At 43.4% G+C, this 11,069-nt stretch overlaps 2 protein-coding genes across 2 annotated transcripts in view; both read right to left on the minus strand.

The window, feature by feature from the left end:
- Nucleotides 1-177, minus strand: part of ARMCX4 (armadillo repeat containing X-linked 4) — a 68,631-nt gene extending 68,454 nt beyond the window's left edge. Inside the window, exon 1 of the mRNA XM_049872739.1 lies at nucleotides 127-177. The gene's annotated coding sequence lies outside the window, so the exon portion shown is untranslated. The remainder of the gene's footprint in view (nucleotides 1-126) is intronic.
- A 5,161-nt stretch (nucleotides 178-5,338) lies between these two features.
- Nucleotides 5,339-11,029, minus strand: HNRNPH2 (heterogeneous nuclear ribonucleoprotein H2). The gene is made up of 2 exons (XM_049872777.1): nucleotides 10,900-11,029; nucleotides 5,339-7,548 (listed from the first exon to the last, which is right to left on the minus strand). The coding sequence occupies exon 2, from the start codon at nucleotides 7,493-7,495 to the stop codon at nucleotides 6,146-6,148; it is 1,350 nt and encodes a 449-aa protein (XP_049728734.1). The 5' UTR covers nucleotides 7,496-7,548; nucleotides 10,900-11,029; the 3' UTR covers nucleotides 5,339-6,145.
- Between the last annotated feature and the right edge of the window lie 40 nt (nucleotides 11,030-11,069).

An 11,069-nucleotide genomic window follows, 5' to 3' on the forward strand; every position in this document is an offset into this window, starting at 1 on the left:
TACAGGACTCCACGGGAGCAGAGCGCGTGCAAAAGAAGTAAAAGCAACTACTGTTTGTTCTTCCCATGCCCGCCAAAGGCGGGGGAGTGATGTGGGGAGGAGACCCAGTGCGCATGCACCACCTACCATAATAAGTCCTGTCCAGGGGAACCGAAGGACTTCCGTCTTGAAGAAATCCTGCCCGAGCACCTGCATTTGCATAACCCAACCCCTTCTCAGGAATCTCTGCCCTCCCCCCACCCCCAACCTTATGAATAAACATCAAGACCCCTCCCCCCTCCCCTTGTTGAAACCCTTAAATACTTGGCTAGTAAGCAAATCCTTGAGTCACTCTCTCTGAAGGTTTCAGTCATTCCTTACTGTCTCCTTTTGCTAGCTGCTGGCAAAATAAATTTGCTTCTGTGACTCCAGGCTGCCTCAATAGCCTTATTGGGCGGCAGTAATCTGGTTGGGTTCAACGGAGGAAGGGGCTCTCGGTGACAATACTGGCGTGTTTTCAGTCTCTTACAGTACACTCTCTGAACACAGAGTGTTGACATGTCATGGAGTTGGCAACCAATGTCACAAAACAATATATGTATTAATTGTTTAATGAGAAACCACTTTGCTCTGTAAACTTTCACCTAAAACACAATTTTAAAAAAGGAAAAAAAGATATCAAACGGAGATAGTTATGGAAGTTCTCAATAAATAAACACAACTCTAAGTTCCTTAAAGGCTACATTGTTATTTTAAATGCACACCATCAACTGGCAGATTTTTCTCTAGTTCCAAGCATTCCTTATCTGTAAACTCCCTCAATTTTTCCCAGAATATTTTACATATCACTCACATTAACTTCTCCTCCTTCAAAAGACAGAAATGTAGATTCTCTCTGGGTTTCTCCAGTCTCTGTCAAACAAGTAAGTCTTTTTTTGTGGGTGTGTGTGAGTTTGAATTTTGCTCTACATTTTCTCCCGCTCTATTCAGGACCCTCTATTGTGATCCCTATCTTAACACCATATAACAAAAGGAGGCTTCCCTCAACTCACCTTGGAGACTGGGTGGTGCAAGTGTTTTACCCAACTGCTAACCTCAAGGGTGGCAGTTGAAACCCACCAGTGGCTCCATGGAAGAAAGGCCTGGCGAACTATGGAACAGTTCTACTCTGTAACACATGGGGTCGCCGTGGGTCGGAGCAACTCTATGGCAGCTAACAACTCACCTCACCTCACCTGACTCCCCGTACTTGCCAGTGGCAGCTCTCCGTGTGCTAGCCACGGCCACAAAGGGCTCCCTCCCACCCGGCCTCCCGGCTACAGCCGGAGGAGGAGCATTTACGCAGCGCGTCTGGAGCAGGAAGCAGGACTCCCCAGGGACCACTCAGAGCTAACTCACTGAGGGGAGGGGGTGTCCGCCACAGGCACGGCACCGAGGGCGGTTCCAAAGACGCCCCTCCCCTTCCCCCGTAGCGTGCTTCAGCCTTGGGCCCCCCCTCTCGGTGGAGCCGGCTTAGGCCGAAAGGAGCAGGTGGGCCTGGGACGGCGGGCGAGGGTCCAAGGCGTGCCATTCCAGATTCTGGGCTGTGGTGGCGAACAAAGTGGTTGCCTCCCTTATCACAGCTGCGCTGACACCCTGCCCACCCTCCTCCGCTCCCTCCCCACCATCAGCCACTGCCAGCGCAGACCACTTCCCCCGGCACGAGCCCCCGCGCGCCCGCCCACGGCCGCCATTTTCCCGGCAGCCTCTTCCCCACCGTTTCCCTGAAAGCACGCTCGGGGCGGGAGAGGGCATTAGAGGGTCTCAGAAAAGCGGGAGTGCGGAGGAAGGAATAGATTCTTATCAAACAATCTTCGCCCTGCTGAGGCCCCACCTACCTCCTGCTGTCCCCGGCCTCGTGGGGGGCTAGCGTAGGGAAAGCGGGCAGGGGAGCCAGAGAGGAGGCGACAGACCCAGAGCAGACCATTGGCACCCTCACCCCACAGGGCCTAGGGCAGGGCTACCCTGATACCCCAAACGGACCCAAGCCTTGTCTTCTTCCGTCACCAGAGCTTATTTCCTGCGCCCCTCCTACAGTTACTCCAGCATTCTGCTGCTTTCCCAGAGACAAGGTTGATTCTCATCCTCCCTGAGACTCAGTTTCTTCATCTCTAGAATGGGGGTGGCAATGACAAGCAATGACATTGTGTGTGTGAGAAACAAGCCTGTGCAAAGCGGGAAGGGGGCGGGGAAGCTGGAGGAGGGAGAAAGGGAGGGAATGAGAAAAAGGTGTCCTAACCTAGCATATGGTCAGACAAAGCATTCTAGTTCCAGTTGCCCTGCAGTCGACTCCGGATTCATAATGATCACATGTGTGTAAGCATAGAACTGTGTCCCACAGGGTTTCAATAGTTGATTTTTTGGATGTAGATGGCCAGGCCTTTCTTCCCAGGTGCCTCTGGGTGGACTCAAATCTCCAACCTTTCGATTAACAGGTGAGCACATTAACCTTTGCACCACCCAGGGACTCCAGAGAAAGCATTAGATTAGGTAAGTGGTTCAGAAACCGATTACTGAATAAATTTCGGCACTTCTTAGATTTTGACTCTCAGTACCCATCTCTTCTTTCAGAAGCCTCTAATAGGTGGCCGGAGGGATGTGTGTTCTGAGTATCTATCTGTGCTAATCACTCCTGGAGGGCTTCCATGTACAGGCTTCAGGCACCCTCTGACCCCTCACCTCCCTGGTGAGATCCAGCCCCGCACTAACCTGGCGACTTCATGAACAAGGCAGTTTTGCCTTCACGAGACTGAATTTTGGTCAGTCTGGGTGCAGGTTGTGAAATGACTCTTGTGACTCTCCCCAGTTGGCACCAGACACAACAAGAGAAACTCCATCCATCAGCAGCTAGCTACTTTGCAATAGCCCTTGGGGCCCATCTTGGAGGAATCCTCATTTTTGCTGACAACACTAGGAATTCTCCCTGATGGAAAAGGACCTTGATTTGTCAAAGATTTTGCAATGTATTTCCCTGTCAGTTTGCTTGGGGACAGAGACAGGGAAGATACGCCATGTTTACAGATAGGATTGTCCCCACTTTAGTTATCCCCTTTATTGCTGGATAAATGAACGAATGCATGAAGAAATGAATGGTTGAATCAAAGAATCCACGCATAAGCCAGTGTTTCTCAAACACTCCAGAATCACCTGGAGGTCCTGTTAGAGCACAGGTTGCTGGGCCCCTCCCCAGAGTGTCTGATTCAGTGGGTCTGGGGTAGGACCTGAGAATGTCCATCTCTGACAAGTCCCCAGGCGATACTGATGCTGCTGGACCAGGGACCACACTCTGAGAACCACTGGCACAAGGCATCAGTAGGGACCCCGTAAGGCCAAGATTATCATGACTACGAACTTTCCGCCTGATCCTGCCAGGTAGCTCACGTCCACAGTCTAAAATGAACCCGGACTTGTGGTTGGGGGGGGTGTGGGTGGGTTGCCCGCTTTACTGCCCAGCAGCTCTTCTGGGTGGAGTTAAATTTGAGGAGAGAGATCACTGGTGGGGTGTGTGGGTGTGTGCACACATGCACACGCACAAACATCTGTGCTGCTGCCGTGGCAGGTACTGCTCTCCCTTTGCACACCCCTAGTCTGTCCACTGACCTTCTCTAGGGTCTCTTTTGACTGCTTCCCTAAGTCCTTGTAAGTTTTCTCATGCAGCAAAGAGGAAACAAGTGTCTCAGGGTTCAGCCTGTCCTTTCCTGGGATGTGATGACATCTAGTGGCTAACTGGAGAATCTTCAGTCGTACCTAGAGAACATTCTGGAAAATGAATTGAGCAGCCTGGGAAGCAAAACACCTACTCCTGAATCCTCTAAGAGAAGCTTCTTGAAAGGCTTAAGAGGGCAAGGTAATGACTGACTTAGTAGGGAATAGGAGTCAAAATGGATTTCTTAGTCTTTTGACATCTATGATAGAAAACAGAAGTCATCAAAGAATCTTAAATCACCTCCCACTGCATTTTCAGTTAAAATGATTCTCTAGAAATGGTTCTCAATGAAGAGAGTACCTGAATGAAATGGAGTCAAGGTAATACCAATTTGGTATCTCACTCATGTCTTAGGGCATTTCGCCAGGTTCTAAGGCCTAAACAACCCAAAGTTAACAGTTCAATTCCAGGCTGGTCAGATTTATGAGGTCTGTAGAAATTCTAGTACAGCTGGTACCACTGGCTTGAGGACATACAGACCTGCAGGCCATTGAGTGGTGAATTGTTAAAGGCACTGTGATCAGGACAAAAATGTGAGATAACCCCTGATGCCACAGGGGTTCAGAGTCCTCACAGCAGGTGCAAGATGTTGTAAATAATCATGTGTTACTTGTACTTTAGTAAGTTTAAACTATGTGTTAGGGGAACAAAGGGGAAGCAATCAGGGATCATTAAAGAAGCAGCTCCTCAAAGATGCAGTTTTGGGGAAAGAGTGGGTTTATAGTGGCCTTTTTTTTTTTTTTTAAGCCACTGCAGCGCTCTGATGGCTCTCAAAGCCTGGTCATAAGAGCAGCAGTATTAGCAAATTCTGTCAGGCCCCACCCCAGAACTACTGAATCAGAAACTCTAGGAATGGGGCCCAGCAATCAATGTTTTTCCAAGCCCTGCATGTGATCCTGATGCATGCTCAAGTTTGAGACCCACTGGCTTAAAACAAGCTTTAGATGCCCTGAAAAACCTAAAAGTAAAGGGTGTTTGTAGGCTCTATTAATAAATTCATGAAAGAGACTGAACAATTTCAATAATAACACAAGCCCACTTATTTTATAAAACCTACTGGTACCTTAGATCTAGTTTGTGGTTAAATGAAAGGCAAAGAAATCGCTTTTACTTCTTTGGAGCTTCAAGAATGCTGTCCTGATATACTGCAAAGTCTACAGAGTAACACAGTCAGTCTGCAGTCAGGGTGATGTTTAGAAACAAAAATAATCAACCTCAGTATTAATCAAATTAAAATAGCAATGGGATACTGTTTTTCAACTAACAAACTGGCAAAGATCAAAGAGAATAACGTGTATCGCAGAGGAGGGTATGGGGAGGAAAGTAAAAAGTAAAACACACACTCTTGGTGAAGACACAAAGTACCACTGTCTGGTAATACAAATCAAAAGCCTCAAAAATATATATACCTTCATTTCAGCAATTCCACTTTTTGCAAATCTTTAAAATAATATGTGCAAAGATGTATTATATATAAGGTTGCTCATGTATTTTTTATAATTAAAAAATTTAAAACAATTTAAATTTCAATAGCAGGGGATTGTAAAGTGTATTACATGGTGCCCATATGGTAGAACATAATAATAATCAGACTATACAAAATTATTTTCCAGTTTTTAAAAGGAAGATTTATTTAACAAGTTTCACTTAGTACAATACATCTAAATGGAAATCACAATACAAGGAAAGATTTAAATCAAAGCCTTAGAATGCCATACAAACAACACGACCAAACTCCTAAAGTATTGGTATTACATCTCGAAATTTTCCCAGATCCTTAAAAAAAAAAAAAAAAAAAAAGTGTACACTCACGTGCCTTACAGGATATTAAACCAAAAAGCTAGAATTAACAAACATGCCAAATGTTTTCACTTTGAATCGTAGACACAGCTCCTATATTTGAATTTTACAGAAAAGCATGTTTCTCAACATGCATCCAAAGTTTTCAATGTATTGTGGTATAAGAGCAACATTTAACATAAGTGAAACTGCTTTAACCTAAATACGCTTACTGCTTAGATACACTCCTACAACATAACTAACTTTAGGAAAGCTGAAAATTGTTTAACAGTTATGGTCAATACTGAAATTTGTTATTACATCCTAGATGAATGTTTCAGTGTTCAAAATTACTGAGCTTGAAGTTTTAAAACAATCCCGAATTCCAATTACAGTAAGCATGAATCACAAGCCTGTAATGCAAAACTGTTAAACTTAATTTCTTATTTTCTTAAAAAAGGAAGGAAGGAAGGAAGGAAGGAAAAAGAAAGGAAGAAGTTGACCGAGAGTGATCAGAATCAATTATATTTCCCATTTACCAACCATACTGGATATGCTAGACATCCCTCCTCCCATTCTAGTCAACTCCCATAAATGCACAGCTTTTATTTCCGTAAGAGCTGTTCAGTGCTCCTTCTCTACCTAAGCGAGATTAGACTGATAGTCGCTGGAGTTTTCCTGCAGAACTTGGTCATATCCACTCATACTGCTCTGACCACCATAGCCACCTCCATAACCACCACTCAGCTGCTGGCTAGCAGGCCCTCCGTAACTAGACTGGTTGGATAAGCCCATGCCTCCCATCATCTGGCTCCCGTAAGCACCACCACTTGCTCCTGCTGTAGAATTCAAAAAGAGTTCTACATAGCTGTGATCATACGCCCCCCCACTTGTTCCTGCAGTAGAATTCAAGAAGAGCTCCACATATCTGTGTTGCATATTAGCTTTGTCTTTTGCCATAGCTGCCACAGCATCTTCATGAGTAGCAAATTCAACATCTGCCTCACCAGTAACTCTGCCATCAGGTCCAATTTCAATGTGTACTCTCATAGGGTTAAGAGGGGAGAAAAAATTGTAAATATCATTCTCAGTGGCTCTGTAAGGTAACCCCCTCATGTGTACACAGTGCCCTGTGGTGCTCTGGAAACTGGACCCACCATCTCCATATCTATGATCAGACATTCCTGAAAAACAGTAATTGAGGTCTCTTCCAAATCTATCAGACCCAAAGCCATACCCATCATTATAGCCACCATAGTCATCATACCCTCCATACCCTCCACCATAGGCACCCCGCCTCATCCTTTCAAACCCAGCTCCTCTGCCAATGCTATTATACCCTCTGCCGGCCCCTGGCCTATCATAGGGACCTGGCCGCTGCATAGCCATGAGCTTTCGAGGAGGATCATAGTGGGTTCGGACTTCAGCTCGGCTACTCTTGAAGATTTCAATGTACCTGTGCCCTATTCTTTCCTTGTGTTTCTTTAAGGCCTTTTCAGCTATCTCCTGCGAAGCAAACTGCACAAAGGCCTCCCCTGTGCTCCGCCCCTGAAAGTCCACCGGCAGTGTCATCCCATTTGGCACAATTTCCAACCCTGAAAAGAACTGAACAATTTCTTCCTTGCTACAGCCAAATGGGAGTCCTCTAAGCCGGACGAAGCCATCATTGGCAGTATCAGGGCTATTCGGACCTGTATGCTTCAACACCCAATCCATTTCAACGCTGTTGGACTTGAATACTTCCACGTATCTGTGTCCCATGGTTTCTCTGTCCTTCTTCAAAGCCAGTTTCACTTCATCTTCGGATTCAAGTTCGACAAATGCTTCACCGCTTGGTCTGCCTTCTCTGGTGTAGATAAAACGGATACCTGATGTGCCATTTTGGATTTTGCAATCAGAGAAGAAGCGCATCACCTCATCGGCTGAGCAGGACCAGGGTAGGCCCCTGACCTTCACCACGAACCCCTCCCTGCCTTCTGTGCTCAGCATCATGGTGACTGTTGGGATCTCGGTGGCAAGCTAGGCTCAGTGCAATTTCAGTGTGGCTGAAAAAAAAATTACAAGACTACTGTCATGGAAAAACATTCACGATATGGTAAGTAAAAAAAGCAAACTATTAATACAAAACTTAATTACACCGATACCTTTTTGTAAAACGTTGGTATAAGCAAAAAGACAGCACCAAAATTTTAACTCATCATTCATTCCACGGTCATTTATTGAATGCCTAGGTACCATTAAAGGTGGTTAATTCTGGGCAGTAGGCTTATGTTTTTTGTTTTCAGGAATTTTTTTCCTTTGGGCCTTTCTGTATATCCAAAATTTTCTGCACTGAGCATGTATTAACATCAGAGGGAAAAAGGGCATAAAACATTAACAGCAACAAAATCAGTGGAAGATGATCCTACAGCAAATATATAAATAACACACAAATAACCTTACTATAAAAAACTCATGTAAATTGATAAACTCAGAGAAATATTAAGACTTAAAAGATAATTGTAAAAAAGATATTAAGGGGAATACAGCCACTCACTTTACAAACATTTTTTAGTTGCAGATTGAGCACTTGGCTCTGGTATACAAGTACCAATAAGCCCCCGGGGCTTATGGTCCTATAGGAGGACTGCATGTCTTCATCTAAGATACTAGTAAGGAAATACATTATGCCTGCCGCAACAGAACTCACGGAGGGTATAAAGGTGGTATCAGGGAGGGACTGGTTGGTCAATTGTATTGGTTGGAGACAGACTGGTTAAATTAAACAGACAAACCAGTTCAAGGATATATAAACAAATAAAAAATATATATGACGGAGCATAGAATAGGAGGGGGCAAGGCAAGAGACAAGGCTGGCAAGGTAGAAACCAGATCCGGAAGGCTTTATATGATATACAAATGCTAAAGGCCTTTTAAGGGATTTAAACAGAGGCGTGAGGGGAGTGACGTTATCAGAACCCTTTCAGACAGATCACCGTGGCAACAGTGTGGCACTCAAACAGAAGGGGGCTGGGGTGAAACTAGCCAGATCAGGTAGAATCTAGACATGTATTAAGGGTTTCACTTAAGGCAACACAGTAAAGGGAGAGTAAAGATAGGATCTAAGCATATCAAAGAAGTGGAATCTCCTGGACTTGATGACAGATTAGATTTTTTTTTGGGGGGGGTGGTGGTGGGTGGGAGTGTTAAAGGAGAGAAGGAGTCTGGGAAATATAAATAGCTAATAAGCATTGGAAGCAATTTTCAAACCTCACCAATCATCAGAAATACCAGTTACAACCAGAATTAATCACCATTTTCACCCATCAAGATAGTAGAAAACTATAAACAGTGAGAATATGTCAGTGCAACTGGGATTCACAAATTAATACACTACTAAAAAAAAAAAAACTAAAGGAGTGAAAATTGATAAAGTATTTCTGGAAAGCAATTCAGTAATATGTTATCACAACTTCTGACAATAAATCCACTTCAGGTTATGTGCCCTAAGGAGATGATCTGAAATTTAGATAAAAATTTATGGAGCTATGTAGTCTCTGATAGGTATTTAATAATAAACATGGAATAGTATACATTCAAAAAAAGCTATGAAAATATTCAATAACATGAGAAATTACTTATGCTATAATCTTAAGTGGGCCCCAAGATAGAAGCTACCTTATAACTTCAACTATGTAAAAAATATATATTCACATACTGTTTGACCCTGTGATTCTTCTTCTAGGAATTTGCCAACAAGCGCAAATGTTTACTGCAGCAGTTAGTAATGGCAGAAAATTAGAAACTTAAATAAAATAAATATTCCTCAATAGGGGGATGGTTGAATGAATGAACTTTATTCTCAAAATGGAATGCTATACAGCAGTTTTAAAAAAGAGATGCATCTGTCCTAAACTAGAAAGGTTTCCAAAACATATTAAATGAAAGAATATGCACAATATGATCTTACATTAAAACATTAAGTATGCATGTATGTAAATGCATAGAAAAAGATCTGAAAGTGTAAGATACAAACTTGTTTTTAAGAACTGGAAGGTAGGAGGAGTGAAAGGGGATTGTCACCCCTTTCACCTTTTACCCTATATACGTCTATATTAATTCTTTAAAATCACTGTAACTGGTATAAAAAGTTAAAAAATATATGCGTAGGGAATGCGTCAAATGTTAATAGGGGTTACTCTAAATTCTAGTTTTATGGATTTTTTTTTGTACATTGTTAATTTTCTACAGAGAGAATTAGTACTTTCAGCAAAAATATAAAATAAATAAAATGTTTGCTTTTCTAGCATTTGGTATAGCAGATTTTATAAAATTTTCTAGGTTTGTATGTGCATGGTCTGACGTGGTCTGGGAACAATGGGCCTCTTGGAAGGAAAGTACAAAGTGTAGTAACTGCCATAAAACTATATTGAGGATTAAATTCAATAAACATGTACTAATTGCCTATTATGTGCCTGACACACTGCATCTGTGGTGATAAGTCTTCCTATAAACCATCCTTAGGTCTCAGTGGACGATTTAAGGTCTGGTTTTTTGCCTGCCTTATCCCTGGGATGTCCCGTCCCATTTAATGTCTCTGAAGAACTCTATGCCTTAACAACCCCTCTGTAGTGACAGGGAGGTTCTGCTTCATTACTGCATCTCCTGAGAAGACCACCAGGACACTGATACCTGAAGTGGGAACCAGGATTCCATTTGAGAGTTAAGAATTTGTGTATTTATATGTGAGTTATACATACACTTTTAAAAAATTGTAATGACATGTGAAATAAGTGTATTTTCTTCTTGGGAAGAAAAATACACCATAATGTTGACTGGTTATCTCCAGGTGGTGAATTACGTGTATTTTTAAAAGAAATTTACAGTATACTATTATTTTTCAAATGTTAGCGAATGAACACATAGACTATTATATGCGGAAAAATAAACGTTATTTAAATATACAATTCTGTAAAAACATTTATTGGGCACCTGTCTGTCAGGCACGCAGCATTTGCCTAGATTTGGCTCTACGGATATAATTCACTTGGTGCCTCCCCCTACAGACAATCAGACAGTGAAGGTTGAGTGCTTGAATTGGGTGAACCAGCACTCATACCACTAGTCTCGATATCTGTTTTTCCTAATTCAAGGCCGTAGTTTTCAAACATTTTTCACCTTGCGGTTTCTCCTAGGGGTCCTCTACTACCCGCCTAGGCAGATAGATACACAAACACACAGTCACGAACGTCCACCATTTCCCCACCAGGCGCAGCAAAGGCGGCTTCCCGGCACTGAGATGGGGGGAGGGGGGGAGGGGTAGGAAGGGAATTAAAAAGGCGGAAACGGCCTCCGGACCCCGCTTTGGTCTCCATCATCACCACCCCCGGGTCCCCAGTTCCCACCCACACACCAACCTCTAATGATATCGAGTAATTTTCCTCCTTCTTCCCTCAAACGGCTATAGCGAGACGGTAGACGACGACCAGAACTACTTCTGCTCACGTAAGCGATAGATCACGTGAGCTCCTACGTCATGTGAGATCTCGGTCACGTGAGCAACGCACAGCTTCAACTCGAGATCACT

This window comes from Elephas maximus, chromosome X (assembly GCF_024166365.1).
Source record: "Elephas maximus indicus isolate mEleMax1 chromosome X, mEleMax1 primary haplotype, whole genome shotgun sequence".
Lineage (NCBI taxonomy): Eukaryota > Metazoa > Chordata > Mammalia > Proboscidea > Elephantidae > Elephas > Elephas maximus.